This window comes from Lupinus angustifolius, chromosome LG01 (assembly GCF_001865875.1).
Source record: "Lupinus angustifolius cultivar Tanjil chromosome LG01, LupAngTanjil_v1.0, whole genome shotgun sequence".
NCBI lineage: Eukaryota > Viridiplantae > Streptophyta > Magnoliopsida > Fabales > Fabaceae > Lupinus > Lupinus angustifolius.
In genome coordinates, this window is record NC_032009.1 from 3,052,979 (window position 1) to 3,070,715 (window position 17,737).

The following is a 17,737-nucleotide window of genomic DNA, read 5'->3' on the forward strand; positions in this document are numbered from 1 at the left end:
GTAAAATCCGCCTGATCCTTAGGATGACTAAAAACTCAAGGTTTAGGAATAATATTTGTTGGGAGGGGCATGCATCTGAAAGTGATTAGTTTCTTACCATATGATGAAGATAGTCTTGATAGTACAAAAAAACATGAATGTCATGTGAACAACCATAGTTTGTAAATAATGTTGAGAGTTTTATGGCCCAGGAAACACCATCTATACACTTAGGTGCTGATATTTTGAACTTCATGTGATTGATGTATGAGAATATGCAAATCATCAGTTAAAGAATGCAAATCCAAAAGAACCTTAAAAAATAGCATTTGGGACTTATCATTATTAACTAAGCAAGTTAACATGAAGCCTAGTTGGGGTTCACTATATTGCTGCCAATGATTTTTCATTTGAAAAAGTTGACTGTACTTTTAAATGATAGTTTTGTGCATTAGGCTCTCCAATATCCAATGATACTAGAAACTATTGGGACCCTTTTGCAGCAGTGCTCCAAAACAAAGGCTTTTCGCCCCGGTCTTCCTCTTCATGCTGCTGTCTTGAAGAAAGGATTACAATCCCATGTTTTTATCTCAAACCAGGTCCTTAACATGTATGCCAAGTGTGGCCACATTACTCTCGCACGGAAACTGTTTGACCAAATGTGTCACCGTGATCTCGTGTCATGGTCAGCTATGCTATCTGGTTATGACCAGTGTGGTGAGCATTTGATGGCACTCAGCCTGTTTTCTCAAATGAAACTCCTGCCCAATGAGTACATATTTGCTAGTGTTGTTAGTGCATGTGCGAGCCTCGCGGCGCTAGCGCAGGGGCAACAAATTCATGCCCAGTCTCTAAAATCTGGGTATGCATCCATCTCCTTTGTTTCCAACTCGCTTATCTCCATGTATATGAAATGTGGCCGATGTAGTGATGCTCTTTCTGTACATGCCAATTCAGTAAGACCAAATTCTGTTTCCTATAATGCACTGATCAGTGGGTTTATATGGAACTGCGAACATGAGAAAGCGTTTGAAGTGTTCAAGCTTATGTTCCAACAGGGTTATGTTCCTGATCGATTTAGTTTTGTGGCATTGTTCGCGTTTTGCACCAAATCAGATTATCTGAGAACGGGAATGTCGTTGCATTGCCAAGCAATTAAACTTGAACTGGACTCTACCCCTCTTATTGGAAATGTGATTATGGCAATGTATGCAAAGTTTAATTTAGTTGCAGAAGTGGAGAAGGTTTTCAGTTTGATCAAAGACAAAGATGTTATTTCTTGGAATACTCTAATTTATGCCTATTCTCATTTTGATGATGGGGCCAAAAGTTTGGAATTTTTCAAAGAGATGATGAATGAAAGTAGTATAAGACCTGACCACTTCACGTTTGCTAGCATCCTTGCCGTTTGTGCTTGTCACGCTACTATTCGCCATGGTAAGCAGATTCATGGTTATCTAATTAGAACAAAACTATGTCAAGATATAGGAGTTAATAATGCTCTAGTGAGCATGTATGCTAAATGTGGCTCTATTCGATATGCACATTATGGCTTCAATACAATGCCGTGTCGCAATCTTGTGTCGTGGAACACTATGATTGCTGCCTTTGGAAATCATGGCCTATGTGAGAGAGCAATAGACATTTTTGAGCAGATGAAAGCAACAGGGGTAAAACCAGATTCAGTTACACTTATTGGACTATTAATTGCTTGTAACCATTCAGGGTTGGTGAGGAAGGGTGAATTGTACTTCAATGAAATGGAAGAAGTTTATGGAATTACCCCCAAAGTTGAACATTTCTCATGTCTTATTGATATGCTTGGAAGGGCTGGAAGAATATCTGATGCTGAAGAATACTTGAAGAAGTTCCACCATTGGAATGATCCTGTTGTTTTAGGGAGCCTACTTTCGGCATGTCGGCTGCATGGTAATACGGTCGCGGGGGAACGCCTGGCTAAGCAGCTTCTTGAAGTTCAACCTGTTACAACTTCACCTTATGTCTTGTTATCAAACTTGTATGCTTCAGATGGGATGTGGAATGATGTTACTAATGCAAGAAAGATGTTGAAGGGTAGTGGATTAAGGAAAGAACCAGGCTATAGTCTGGTTGAAGTGAAAGGAAATCATGAAAAATTCACAATAGGTGATTTTTCCCATTTAAGGATTCAAGAGATGAAAAACACACTACAAACATTGAACTTGTCTCATAATATAATTTTATATGATGATATGATATAACATAGTTATAAAATAGTCTCGTAGACTGAGCCGCTCCTTTTAGATAATATAACATAGTCCTCTTAATACAGTTTCCACCACAACTGAAACTCCCCAAAGGCTGATAACAATATAGTTCTAACTTATATGGACCATTTTCTATACAAAACCTTGTTAGTAATTGAATAAGACGTGAATTTATGATCCAATAAACTCAAACCACCATAACTTCAGAGCTTATAGCTGTGTCTGTTTGGTTCAGAATCAATTGTTCGTTTGTACTGCTAGGCATTTAGTATAAAGGAATTGATTAAAAAATATTTGGTTGATTGATAGAAAAAGAAATGAATGAGAAATTTATTTTACAACTATTATCACTAATGCTTCATTGTTTTAGGGAATACTCCGTTAAATGACTGAGTTCTATTTTTCTTCAAAGTAGATTATTCAAAATCTGAAAACTTATTAAAAAACAACAATCAAGTCTTTATTTTACTAGGTAAAGTTAATTACATATGTCGAACTATATCTTAATATTTTATCATAAATCTAATACACTTATTATCTTATTTGAGTTATTAAATTTCCTGTGTTTGTTGAAAGGGGCAGCTTTAATTTAGGAATTACGTCAACAGTATTTTATATTAAATTCAGTAAACACTGCTCAAGGAAACCCTAAACACTGTTGAAAGCGGTTCATTATAAAAGAGTATTTTTTATAATAAAAAAAAGAGTATTAAAACTGGCAAGAGCGCTATCATTCAAATGCAAACGTGTTAGTTTGAACATTTCTTATTAGTAACTATTAATTTATGCAAAGTTAACTCACTTCAGTAATTGTTTCCCTGCTAATGAGGGGCCTTATTGTAAGGGATCTTTCATTGATGTACTGCATTCAAGGTTATCCACTTTTCCATGTTGCTGCATGAGGATGAAATTGAGTCACATGGAAATGCAATAAAAATGAGGAGTCTTTATGAGCTTGATCCTAAAATACGGACCATTGTGTTGGCATTGTTTTATCTGATTAAGTTGATGGAGCATGATGATGTTTACTGTATGTTTGATTCCTCATGTGGATTCATCTCTGCATGTCCATCTTCTTGATCTCGGGGTTGAACTGCTCTCCCCGTGTTGCAAGTTTTATTTTTGGTCAGGAATTTTCACTTGGCAACCTCTTATTATTACAAGATTTCAGACAACTTCCATCATAGTTACATGGTTATCTCATTTAGCCTATAGACCGGGTTAGGAGTGCCACATAGCATATACCATATACCGAGTTCCATATAGAGAAATTGAATAAACAGGGGAGAATATAGAGAAATTGAAAAAACACTAGTAATTTTGATTTGGAGATATACAAAGTTTAAAAGAAACAAGTCATTAAGCAATTGCAACCATAAAGAAGAGCAAGTGAAAAACCATTGTACGAACAATCCACCATAACAAGAAACCAACAATACCCTGTAATCTCTATAGTTGCACCTAAACTACTAAACATATATGTATGAAGTTAGCTAGAAACTCAGTGATATCCATCACAAAACCCTCATCCCATATTTCTGGGATTTGGCTAGCTGCAAAGACAGTTCAATCCATATGGTTATGGAAACCTGGGAGAAGGGAAGTGATAAATCCAAACACAATCATCTGGATCTCCTTCACAATGCCCCACCACTGGTTGCCACCATTGCCGTCACCAGGTTCTGCCACATTTTCATTGTCAATTGCACCATCTGCATCATTAGTGGGCTGGTTCCCAATCCCAGCTTCCGGTTGACGTTCTGTCAAAATTTGACAATAAAGCTGATTAGCAAGTGTAAATTAAGTGATAATGGAGAATCAGTGCATGTTAGGAGAATGAATTCCATAGGCTCCACAAAATCAAAAGTTGGCAAATTACATCATAAACAGCATCAGCACTGCGTCTCATACTTCCTGGACCACGCACATGCATAATCATAAATTCGTATGCACAAATTGAGCAAATCTTACCTGCTGGTGCAGCATTTTCAACCTCTGGCCTGGCAGCAGGAATATTTTGAACCCTGGGTGCAGGTCTTGGTGGCTGAGGAGGTGCTGCTGCTCTTTGCATGGCTTGTGAAAGCCTCCTTATGATTGGTGTCAAACTTCCAGTTTGGTATCTGCAACACATTCCGCTCGGTAAATAGATATACTCTAGCTCCCGTTGCCACAGCCCAATCACTACTAGAGTCACCTATGATATAAGTATACAACACACATGCACACTCACACAGACACGGTCCAAATTAACAGACACAATGCATAATAAATAAATAAAAAAGATATACTCAAATATAAGATATGAACAAGAAAAGAAGAAATAATTATGTGAGAAACTATAATCTTGTAGGTTTAGGCTCCAATGGTCACGAAAGGCTAATACTTACAAATATACAAGAGAAGCAAATAACACAAGGACAACAAGCCTCTCCCATGATCCATCACTGAACATAAAGATCATAGCTGCCAGCTTTAACATAAGAAATAGATCAATTCGAATTACAACTTCAAATCTCCTAACCACCTGTCTTTGAGGTGCAGGCAGCTGCTGTTGAGGTTGTTGTTGCTGTGAAGCTTGTCCCTGATTTTCGCCGATAGTAGCACCCTCTGAACTTGGCCTACTGTTAATGGTGCCCATTCAGTTAAAGAAATCATTGACAAAAATCAAAATATCCACACACAAAAAAAAACATAAAGTAGCATTTTCACCGATCATTGTTTAAAATCTGCCTTTTCGTTTCTTTCCTTAAATTCAGCTTTACTTATGATTTGAACAAGCACTAACCAAACAGGAGTAAAATGAAAATATAATGTTAATCACTTAACCTACTGGTAATTATGAAAGTGCGCCATACAATTGGAATGTACAGTACTAACATGATCGGCCTACAGAAATAAGTATTACATAAAATTGTATCTGACATGAAATATATGATAAAAGTTGTTTGTTGTCATAAAAAGATAAACCATGCTGTTCATTGGGAAGGAAAGCCTAAAATACAACATGCATTTTATGTTGCACAGATACAAGTTAATATGTGGTGCAATCTCAGCACTAATCTTAATTTCCAATGAACCATATTTTTAGAAACTGATGATACAAAATGTATAAACTCTTCACTTGTTAAGAGTTTTATGCTGTTAGTTCTTCCCATCAGATTTTAGTATTACCAGACCCGACCGTCTTTTAAATTTTGACCATTCCCCCTTCCCGTGAGTAGAGATCTCAGCCTTACCTTCTCAAGTGAAGAGTAAGGTAAAAAGCATGGCTAAGGGCAGAAACCGAGGTTCGGTATCTGTAACACACCTCCCTTAGTAAATACTCCAGCTTCCATTCGCACATCATTAGTTGTAAAATAAAGTTATCGAGCAAAGATGGTTTTCCATTATGCTTGTCTTCTTTCACAGCAAATGTTATATTCCTTGTTTTAATTTATCTATAGTCAAGCATAGTTGTCCTAGACTACTAGTAATGTCATCGCCAGTTTTCGATATGCTGCAGTAACCAAACAACTTTCGTAGTAGAGGTAACACAATCAACTATATATTAACTTGTATGAGGCAACTTGCGAATTGCAAGCATACATGTAGAGTTAAGAAAACATGAAAAGGGTTTATAGGAAACAAAGTAAGTAAAGGTATAAATGTATCCATTTGTGTTAATAAGTAGAAACTTCATTTAAACTGCTTGATAAGTAATAACTAACTAAGCTTCATAGACAGCAAGATTCGATTCAAACGTGAAATAAGAACGAACTTACGTGGGCGTGGTGTAGGTGAGTGGAATAAGAGTGTTGTATGGAATTCCAGTAACATGACAATTATAGGGATAAGTAGGAACAGCATATACGCCAGCGCCACGACGGTTTTCCGATTCGTGGTTTTGTGAGGGATTTAAACCTGGATATGGATACATAGCAGCAGGAAACATTTGATAATAATATGCAGGTGGAAATGGTGCTACAGAATTGGAAAATATGGGAACCTGAGATAACAAAAGTACAAAACCCATCAATTGAAAATAACACGGACATGTCAACTACAACAACCAAGTGTTAGATGGAGTCGGCTACATGGATCGAACACGCGATAATCAATTATGTATCGTAAATCTATATGGAGATGTAAACTAAAAAGCAGGAATTAACTTTGGTGTGTGAAATAGTGAAAGTTGAAAGTAGGGATGGGAAGTGAAAGGACCTGAGAATATTGAAGCGATTCGGAAGAGGCGGTTTGCGAGGTGGACGACGCCGTTTCGGGAGAAGGCTTACCATCATCAGTCATGGTTCCGTCAACGACGAATTGATTAATTTCTTCCTATGTCTCTCACTCTCTCAAAGTAAATTATATTATTCCTCCAAACAACAGTGTAGTGAAAGGAAATTTTTTGATATTTTCAAATAAATTAAGTTTAAATTTATTTGTGATAGTTTCAAATTAATCTCAAAACTTAAATTGCATGCGATATTTTCAATTTTAATGTTACATTTTGTGATATTTTGTTGTAGTAAAACATAGTTGTTTGTTAGTAATAAAAAATATTAATGTAAAGTGGGTTAATGGAGTTATCTCTAGTGGTAGTGGTGTAAGACTCTACTAGATTCTGTGGTTGAATAAAAAGGTTAAAAGTTCAATCCCTATAAGTGAATACTTGTTATGAACAACAATCATGTATCCCAAAAGAAAAAAAAGAAATAGTTGATAAAACAACAAGACATGTTGGTATAGTGATGTAAGAGTTCGATTTTTGGGCGACAATTGTTGAGAATGACAATCACGAACCCCGAAAGGAGTTAGTTTGTATATAGTATAAAATATTATATAATATTATTTTTATGGATACCCTTGGTAGTACTAAAAAATATTTTTATGATAATAATATTTTAAGTTTGCATATAGTATAAAATATTATATAATATTATAAAAATTAATGTAAAGTGAGTCAATGAAGCAGATTTATTTATCTGACTAGTGAATGAGTCAATTAATAAGATGAATAAGTATGAGAGACTAAAATATGGAGCCAATCTGAAAGGAGAACCTATAAAATAGAAAGGAGTTTTAGTTTAAGAATAAGTGAAATCACAGCCCAATGGTTAAATAAAAATAAGTGCACATGAAGAGGATACTAATAGAGAAACAAATACAATGTGTAAAAATATCTGTAGTGGCGTACTAGTAGTAACAAATAGGAACATACATGTCACATTCAGCGGCAAACAAGGAATTTAAGAACTTGGTTTAAGATAAGTAATGTTATCCTCCTGCCAATTACAAAGAATACATAGTTTTTGTAGTAGACAGCACAACTCTATAGTAAATTGTAGTTCCCTTGATAAGGCATTGAGTTATAAGGATGGTTAGGTACTGGTAAGGGATCTTCAAATGGATTAGAATAACCAATAACTTGATTCTGTTGAGGGTATTGAGTTTGTGAGTGTTGGTAAGGGAACATCATCATATTGTGTTGTTGTTGTTGAAACATCATTTGTTGCTGTTGCTGTAGTTGTTGCTGTTGTTGAGCCATTAATGCCATTTGTACATTGGGTGGAGGTGCTATGTTGTTGTACATTGCAAATGGATCATGCTGATTATAATGGTTGAGTGTATTATATGTTGCCATTCCTTCATATCCATGACCTGCATTTCGAAGTTGAAGTTGTCTCCGAGCATTTTCGTCCTCGTACAAGCTGTCTAGTAATAGATTGTCAAACCCACCAGCCTGATTCAACAAAAGTTGGTAAAAAGTAAGAATAGTATTATCTTCTTGAAGGTTTAAAGGATTCATCCATAGCTTTTTTGAGCTTAGGATTTTGATTGGTATGATAAGAAAGGGATAGAAAAACAAACCATTTTGCGAACCGGCGCTTGGCTGGTAAGGTTACTTGGTGTTGTAACAAGTGCAAGTTCCCAACCAGATGTTCCACTTATGCTACCCAAAGCAAGATTGCTTGAATTATTGCCTACATATAAAATTGCAAAATCTTAGTATTAGATATAGTATCAAACATCAAGTATAGTAAACTGAATGATAGGCATATGATTGAGCATTAAAAGGAACAAAGAAGAAAATAATTGATACAAGTTTCTTCAGATCAAGTCCTAGCAATAGTGTATGGAACAAAGATGATCAATGAGATATAGGCATCCTCATGGATTTTGATAAAGTACCTTGCAAAAAATTTTGCTAGCAAATCTGTCATTCTAAAAATGCATTTATATAATTGTTAAATTGTAAATCTTTGATTATCTAGAAGATGAGCCTAAAAAAGCATGCTGTTATGATATTGCTGTGTCTCAGTTTCTAACATGCATTAGTGTAGCACATTGCAATGAATCTCCAAGGAGGCATGCACTAAAAATTATACATCTTAATCAATTATCAATTACTCTAGAACTCACCACCAGGTGGTAAAATTGCAAGTGCTAAAGCATTCCTTTCCTCCAGTTCTAGAGATTTCGGATTTATTTCATTTAGACCCTGCAAATGCAAAGGTAGACAAGTATATTATATATTCTTCGAGCCAATATCACAATCATGCATAACATTATCATATAACTAAAACACACCAGCAAATCGTAAGTTGCATCGGTTGATATCAGAGGAGGAGGTTCAACTTCCTCTTCCTTAGGCCGTGTTTCTTCTTTTTCTACAGGTTCTTCCTCAATGAGTACTTCTTCGGCTTGTGTCTCATCTGCTCGAGGCTCTTCTGGTTCCGGTTCTTTATGAGGCGATTGATCTTTTTCCTGATATTCCTAATGTTGCATGACATGTATTAAGGAATCATAAGCAAATACGTTGAGGTCTATGAATGTTTAAGAACAAATACTACTTTTTGCCCAACACAGTGGTTTCTCCAAGATGCCAGTTACAACAAATGCAGCAATATCATTGAAGTAGGGCCATGAGCGTTATAGCATAACCAGTAAACCATAAAATGTGCAAAATAACTATAAGAATCAGGCTTTCTCCAATTAATTTGTGTCTATATAACTTTTTCTTACCAGTCTTTTATGACCATAGCCTGTTTGGGGTGCTTCTTTAATGTATTCTTCCATTGTGGCAATAAAAGTGATTGGTGGCTGTTTATTGCAGGAAAGAAATGAATGAGAAACCGTTTACGATAACAAATGGAAATTATTTTACTAATGAGCAAATAAGAACCTGTCTCAAGATTGGAAATTGAAAATTCCTTGCAAGATCCAAGCCCTTGCAGTACTCATAGAAATCAGCAAGATGTTCAGCCTGCATAGTAAGAAACAACCATCAATCCAAGTAATCAACAAGAAGATACATTGCAGATTGGAACAAGAATTTATCTGAGGGAAAGTATCATTGCGAACCTGTTTGCGAGCTCTTTTATAAACATGTAGAGCCTTCACTGCTTCATGTCTCGGCATTTCGAAGAACTGCAACTTTCATTAGTTAGTACAGTTTAAAGGCCAACTGAAGCGATCCAAATAGTAAGTTAAACTGAGATAGACACTACCATGTCCACAAGATTTATGATTCCATCATTGAGGGCACAATATATTTTGAAGCTCTCTTTCAATACCTATATTACATTCACAGAAGCGGAAATATAGAGTTAGAGAAAGAGTCACAATACTAAGTAAATAGATTCCAATGATGCTTGTTTGAAACTAACTGTTTCATTGTGTATTAACCATACAAGTAAAGATACCCCAATTCATGTATGTTAGTAACTTTTTTTAGTTCTAGTAATTTTATTTCGTCATGCAATTGCTACAAACCATTTTCTGTGATAATACTTAAAATTTCTATAATGTGAAAAACACAAACTACAGATGCATACCAAGGCCAGTGCATACTGTATCAGATAATTGCTGTTAGACGATCCTTCAGGCTGCAAGATATCAAAGTAAATTGAATCTTATGTAAGCGAAAGGAAATGCATCAATGTCGACGGCAAGAGATATATGTCAGCATGCAAGCAGATACCAAACCTAGGTTTTCTCCACTAAATTCTTACCTCACAACCGATAAGGCGGTATAGAAGTTGCTGTAATGCTGGCAGATGCTCCAACAGCTCATCACCACCCAACGTCCGTGTTCTGCTGTGAGCCTGCCAAAGCTGAAAGTTACTAATATTTTCGATAAAGTTTTACATTGGTTGTCAACTGCCTGATTTTTACCCTTTATCCAGGCTTAGGACCGGCTATGTATAACATCAAGGAAAATTTTACTATTATTACTTTACTAAAAATTTAGGAGGAAAAAATAGTGCGTATATAAAATGAAAGGGCATACACACACCTTAGTCAAAGCCGGTGATGATTTGGTTAAGCGCTCAGTCTCTATGTCATATCCAAGGGTTTTAAAGCATTCAAGTCTTTCTTCTAAAAATAATGCATAGCTTCTAACCCATGCAGAACATACCCATGCTGCATAGAGATATTTAATTAGGCATGAAATGCAATAAAATTCAGATACCAAAGAGAAATGGTCTAGAGTCTAGACCAGCCAATGTGGCATAAGAGTTATAACAAAAATAATGTGCAGAATTATTTTACCTTCGGGGCTAGAGTCATCTTTGAAATTGGACATTTGGAAAATATGTCCCTTGTGTGAGTACTTTGCAAGGTCTTCTATGAATGTTTGATCACCCTCTCTTAAAATTCTATGAATTACTATCAATGTCTTTATAGCCACCTGTCATTTCATATTTTCATTATTAAGTTACATGATATCATAAAGAAGAATGCAGGTTAACTAAACCTTTACCAGCACAGTTAAAACACGTGATTTTGCCATATACCATTAAAGGGCGGCCTAGTGCATGAGACTCTCATTTAGTGGAATATAGGGAGGGTAGATGTACCCAACCTTACCCCTACAAATAGACAAACTGTTTCCAAGATTTGAACCCCTAAACACATAGTCACTAAACAACAACCTTACCGTTGTGCAAACCTTACATTGATTTTGTCACATATTATGCACCAAAAAATTGAATTCTTAAAATTGTTTAGCTGTAAGTGCATTGAAAGAAAAAGATGTGAAATAGTAAATAATAAAGAATCTTACTATCCAACTTCGCGTCTTGGAAAGCCTCTTGGAAAGTGCATGTATGCTGTATGCCACATCTGCTCGTGGCTGGTTTGCTGCTGTTGCATACAATATTTCTGCATGCCAAAGAACAAATTAAATTTGGCATTCTATTCATGTTTTCATTTCTAGTTTCTTGTAATACAAGCTATAATATAAAACACAAACATTGTTTCATCAAACAATGCTTTAGAAAATAATTCACAACATGATATTTTATGTAATATCATAGCATTATTTATTTCAATATATTTGGAGAACTCACTTCTAACGTGACGTTCCTTAGGAGGATATTCAACATGACTGGTAGCCCTTACAATTGCAATATCCAATTCCTACAAAAAAAATGAAATTTGTTAAACAACATCAACATGTGAAATAGAGAAAACCCATTTGAAAGATAAATAATGGGAAGAAGATAATATTAAGGATTGATCCATCAAAATATAGATATAGATATAGATATAGATATAGAGATAGAGATAAATATGATAATGTATACAACCTTGTATTCGCTATTGACCTTGGCTAAGCCAACAGTGGTGGAATCTTTGAGAGCTCCTAAGGCCTTTCTGAAGCTATGAAATGTTCCCATTCACATGAAAATATTATGATTTAATTATTGAATTTTAATGAAAGAGAGGAAGAAGAAGAAGTAGGAACAATGTTCCTCTTCCTCTTCTTCTACCTCTTCAATTGTGTGTTGTTTTTTTCCAAATCCAATGATAAGAAAGAAGAAACCAACATTAAAAGGGTATTTTGGTAGTTTAAGGTTGTCTGTGATGTAACTAATTTATGAAAATATTAGTTTGACCACACATTCCGTTACTTCATTTTTCAATAAATAGAAAAGGCGGGTTCCGTTTGGTTATATATAAAGTTACTAGAATGCCCCTGGTCTTTAATTGTTTTCTTACAACACATTACAGCATAGGATCCAGCTTCCTTTTGAAAACATACAGTGTCCCATGCAGATTACAGCCTGGAGTATAAATTCTATAGGGTTAGGATGTTGTCTTGTAATAAGGTAAGTATCTAAAAATAAAATAAAAATGTGGACATCTTCTGTACCACAAAATTGTATCACTCCGATATCATTATTTATGGTGACGGATCTTGATCTAAACTTTAGAGAGATAACCATATTTAATTACAACTTATAATTAAGATGAATTGATAAACGAGAAATATAAAGAAACATATATGATTGGATCAAAAGTAAAAAAAATCATTTTCAATATAAATCACTATGTTATTTCGAAGAAATTCATTTTCAAACCTTAATGACTAATAACATCAAGAATAAAATATAGAAATTAATATTCTCTTCCTCGTTGAAACCGATAGGATAGATTTTATGGACAAAAACACATATATTATCAATGTTAAATGACTAGTAAATATCATTAGGATATATTATTACTACATACATAATCTCTTTCGTCAAGTAAAATCATTACGAATTGAAAAGAAGTCATATTTTTATAAACAACATTTATATGTGTAAGGGAACTTAATAAATTATATATAATTTTTAAAATGACCACACAAATTGCACTATATTTATTTAACAACTATAAATTAAAAATTATGTGAGCTCTAATGAGTATATCATAAAGATGTTGTTTGAATGTATGTAAAGAAAGTACATATTTGTTGTTGGAGAAAATGTGTCCCCTTGTTATGATGATTGAAAAAGATGTATTTTATAATTTTAAAGATTAATAATTAATATTTTTATGATCAATCATAACAAGTGACATATGAAGCAAAATATTTTATGAGATGCTCTCATTAATAAAAATAGTAAAAATGATATTTTAATTTTTTTAATCAATCAAATGCAATGCATATAGAATGACACACTTTATGAGACAGCAAATGTGCTTCTCTGAAAAAACAACATGAAAAAAATGAATGATATAATATTTTTATCCTTTAAATATAATGATATGACACTTTTATCTTTAAATATAAATGCAAAATTAACATCTTGTCTAAAGAGGATTCTTTCCCGATCCTCCATATCTCACAGTAGTGGGTGTTTGGTTAAAATTAACTAGTGCATGTAGTTTAATTGCATGTTCGAATGTGGGTCATTTTTCTTAAAAGCTCTGTTTAATTTTAATGTAAAGACTGTGAAAGGCAAATAGTCAGGAGATATCAAATTTTATTTGTAATTATAAGTATAATCATACTATATTTTATATATGTTCCTCTATATATATATATATATATATATATAATCGTGTAAGATTTAATTTAATTGCTGAGTGATTTAATTAATAATTTATTAACTACACTGGTATACTATTATATCAACATTTTAAAAAATTTGATGATTTTTATTTGTATTATCAAATATATTTTCTTATGGTAAATAAGTAATTCTTTTCAAGTGTATAATTGTCTTTTTGAACAAATATCATTCTCAAGAGTCTTGACCTTTTGGTCATTTTAAAATTTAGTGGGGCATGCACTAAACTAATGTCTCGTTGTTTTAAAGAGTTTGATGATTAATATAAAAAATCTTATAAATATGATATAAAACTAAGTATTCTCTATAAGAACAAAATCCTATTACGCTTGAAAAAATAACAAACGCATGTCAAAGTTTATCAAGAAAAAAGGCTCATAATATTTCTCAACCATGATTCTTAAAATAATTTACTCTTATATTTTTACTTCCATATATAACCATATATGAAAGAATTATTTCCCCTTAGTTTCAATATTTGTTTTTTTATTTTCTAAATTACCATTATTCACTACTAAGGTAAAACCATGAAAAGAAAATTAGAAATAGTCATAATTGTATTTATTTTTTTTGGAAAAAAATGCATAAAACCAATCTAAACTTTATACTCGGTGTTATTAAACACAGAGTGGTCAATGACTCAGTCAGGATACTGAGTATCAGTGGGTCAATAGTTGGATCGGGTTACATTAAAATTTAAAAAAATCATAATATTTACTAACATTATTTAATAACTCTATATTTTAAATTTAAAAATATTATCATACCTAATTAAATAATCTATAAAAAATATTTCATTACTATAAAATGTCAAAAATAAGTTGAAAATATCGTCAAAAACATATGTATTATACTTTAATTGCAAGAAAAATGCACATAAATTTAATTAAACAATGAAAATTTTGTTATAATATAAGTTAACAAATGACAAATATAATTCAAATAAGTTAAAAGTTTTTTTCACTTTAAAACGACATTATTTTGGTTGTTTTTAAAAAAAAGTGATTGACTCGGACCGTTCAACTAGTCTGACCCTCCAAGTCACTGATTTTAGGCTTAAATTGATCGAGTCGAACTGAATCAATCCAATTTTAATGTGAAACAGGTTAAATGGGAGGCTCATATCGGTCTAATGTTCGATGCACGGTTGAATTAGTCGGATCTGCCGGTACGAGTCAAGTTTCATAATACTATTATACCATTTGTAAATAGTCATTATGAACTATTTTTTTTCCATAAGTAACTCTTAGATTTTATTAGTTGGTGAAATTGTAAACTTTTAATAAGTCAACAAGAAAATCACTACAATTGCACCCACTTATATAACAATGCAATAGTGCTGGCAATATTGATATCCAAATGAAATGGTCATCAACATAAAAAATTGATTAAGGAATAAGGTAAGCAAAATACAATATTAAAAGTGGCTAATGTAGTAATATTAATATATAAAAAGATAAAATTAAATAGTAATGATCTAACACTCGATGTTAAAAATGTATGAGTTATAATTTTTGAGAAAAGTGTATTAAACTCCCCTAAATTTTATACCTTTTACAAAGAGGTACATAAACCATTATTTCTTTCTAATTATTCTTTAAACTTTATCACTTGGTGAAATTGACTATGCGTAAATATAATATTAAATTAGTCATAGATAAAAAGAAAATTGTTTTACGATCACAATCCCAATAATAAGAATATAATAATGTATATTAGCCAACGTTAATATCAATATCTGGAAGAAACTATCATCAAAATTTTATAACTCTAGAAATATATTTGTACATGAATCAATCTACATAGAGTTTAATCATTATTTAAAGAATGATGAGAAACTATCAAGTCTAGATGATGATCTTAAAGGTCTTGATATCAACAAAATAGAAAGACAAAAACCACATATGATGGAGGCAAAAAATATTGATGAGGTGATCGTACAAGTTCACAACCTACAAGTTGAATATATAGAACCAATTCTACAAGAATCAGACAATGTTGCCTTGACCTCATATAGATTTAAGCAATGTGGGGTTCATATCTCATACAAAATCAAAACAAATTGAGGAACTTCTTGAGGATGAAAGCTAGACTTTTGTGATGGAAGAAGAACTACAACATCTAATTAAAAATGACATTTGGATACTTGTCCTAAAGCTTATAAACAAGTCTTTTATTGGAAGGAGACAAAAAACGTTAGACAGAAACCAGGATGAAAATTTTTGTTGCCTTTAATTTAACATTATTTTTGTGTATGGACTAATTTCACCGATAATTAAAGTTTAATGAGTAATTAGAAAAAAAACATAGTTTGTGATATCTATTTGCAACTGATATAAAGTTTATGGTGTTTTTATACTTTTCCCTACTTTTTTATTGCCATTAATTTAACATAATCTTCATGTAGAGACCGGTTTCATCTATATTTAAAATTAAATGTGTAATATGGATAAAAAATATTTAATGTTAACTATTTACAAAAATCATAAAGTGAAGGTGTTTTTCATATATTTCCCCTATTTTTAATTAACACAGTCTCTAACCGAGTAAAAATCATATTCATTACTATGGAATGAGTATTATTTTTACATTAGTTCTAAGGATAAAATATTATTATAACTTTTAAGTGTAAATAAAAAAATATAATTTTCATTTTATTTTACTTTTTGCCTTATTTTATACTGTACCTAATCTGTCTCTCCTTATTCACGTTTGTTTTCTCTTTGCCTCCTTTTCAAACAGATTCTCCTTCTTCTGTCAAGAAAAGTTTAGAACTCCAATTCCCGAAAATGAGGGCATTTAACTTAAAAAAATATAATCTACATCTCAGTTACTCATTACATGAAAATTTAATAGTTCAGATTGATTGATTAATTCAAATTATATGAACAATTAAATTTCCATAGAATCGATAGCTAAAATGTGGAATATTTTTTGTGAAAAACTCTCTTAAACTTTATGTGTTTTAAAAGTAGATAACGTAAACTATTTTTTATTCCTAATTAATTCTTAATCCCTAGTACATACAATTTTAAAATTTCTAAGAAAAAGCTTTCCAAACTTGAATAAGGACTAAAGTATTTTAAAAATTAATCATAAAAATATTATAAAAAATTAATTTAAGTTATATTTGATATATTTCAAAACTAATTTATAATATTGGAGTAACCAAATTTGCACATGGTTAAAATGGACATTTAGTGTTTACTTTTTTCCTACATTGTCCCATGTTCGCGACTTTAACCATAATTTAAAATTATATATAGTAGAGATCAATTTTACCAATAAGTAAAGTTTAATAAGTAATCAAGAAGAAAAATAGTTTATAATCTTTATTTGCAAAACACATAAAGTTTAAGGAGACTTTATAAAATTTTCCCTATTTTTTAACTGTGAATCTCATCTCTTTTTTAATAAATATGTAGAGATGATATTAAACTTTGGTTTCTTTATGACATTTATAATATTTTAGAGGATGAACTAGAACTATGAATTACAGTGACCGTTTCACATTTTTTAAAATTCACAAGCTAAATACACAAGTAAAATTCGGGGTTATTTTCAACTTGCCCCCTTTGAAATGAGGCCTAATGTTTTAGATTGTGAATGATCATATTATACTTGAACCATAGTTCATATTTTTTTTTTTACTTTTTTTTTATTTTAGGATTATTATATCACATAAAATACGGGAATATATATCATTTTTTTGAATTTTTCTTTAGTTTGTCCAAGGTTTTTCTTTATAGACAATAGTGTATAGAGATAACTGAAGTGGTGTTTGCTTCAGTCACCAATTTTTGTTAATAGACACGACATAAAATTGATTGGAATGCAACTATCTCATATATAAAGATGATTTTAAAGTTTTCATTGTATTTAGTGTAATATTTATGTATTATTGGTGATTAAATATAAATATATGAATGATATATAATATAACAATGATATATAAAACTCATACGTTGTCGATAAAAACATATTTTTCTGTTAGGAATTTGTCGAAAAGAATATATTATGTTCTTTGATGTATTAGCAAGATATAAACATTCAAATTTCAATATGCATATATGAATCAATTTGTAGCAAGCTTTGCTTTCTACTATGACATAATATTATAATTTCTTCCAAGCTCAAACCTTATAAGATCATTCATTCATATAATAAAAATTAAACCCATTATTA

The 17,737-nt window shown here is 32.1% G+C and overlaps 3 protein-coding genes across 4 annotated transcripts; 1 reads left to right on the top strand and 2 right to left on the bottom strand.

Annotated features, from left to right (window-relative positions):
* Positions 168–2,219, top strand: LOC109347253 (pentatricopeptide repeat-containing protein At2g13600-like). The gene has a single exon (XM_019586968.1). It carries the CDS (start codon positions 450–452, stop codon positions 2,217–2,219), a length of 1,770 nt encoding a protein of 589 aa, XP_019442513.1. The 5' UTR covers positions 168–449.
* LOC109347262 lies at positions 3,518–6,576 on the bottom strand. The gene is made up of 5 exons (XM_019586980.1): positions 6,426–6,576; positions 5,987–6,210; positions 4,613–4,846; positions 4,197–4,345; positions 3,518–3,985 (listed from the first exon to the last, which is right to left on the bottom strand). The coding sequence occupies exons 1-5, from the start codon at positions 6,507–6,509 to the stop codon at positions 3,792–3,794; spliced, it is 885 nt and encodes a 294-aa protein (XP_019442525.1). The 5' UTR covers positions 6,510–6,576; the 3' UTR covers positions 3,518–3,791.
* On the bottom strand, positions 7,448–12,051 carry LOC109347288 (putative clathrin assembly protein At5g57200). Of its 2 annotated transcripts, none has more exons than XM_019587041.1 (15): positions 11,801–12,051; positions 11,561–11,630; positions 11,275–11,372; positions 10,761–10,899; positions 10,504–10,631; positions 10,220–10,312; positions 10,043–10,093; positions 9,716–9,781; positions 9,570–9,635; positions 9,391–9,471; positions 9,231–9,308; positions 8,796–8,972; positions 8,628–8,706; positions 8,076–8,188; positions 7,448–7,947 (listed from the first exon to the last, which is right to left on the bottom strand). In XM_019587041.1, the coding sequence occupies exons 1-15, from the start codon at positions 11,888–11,890 to the stop codon at positions 7,537–7,539; spliced, it is 1,740 nt and encodes a 579-aa protein (XP_019442586.1). In that variant the 5' UTR covers positions 11,891–12,051; the 3' UTR covers positions 7,448–7,536. The 2 variants fall into 2 exon arrangements, with proteins under 2 accessions (XP_019442586.1, XP_019442578.1); XM_019587033.1 differs by having other exon boundaries at positions 8,796–8,981.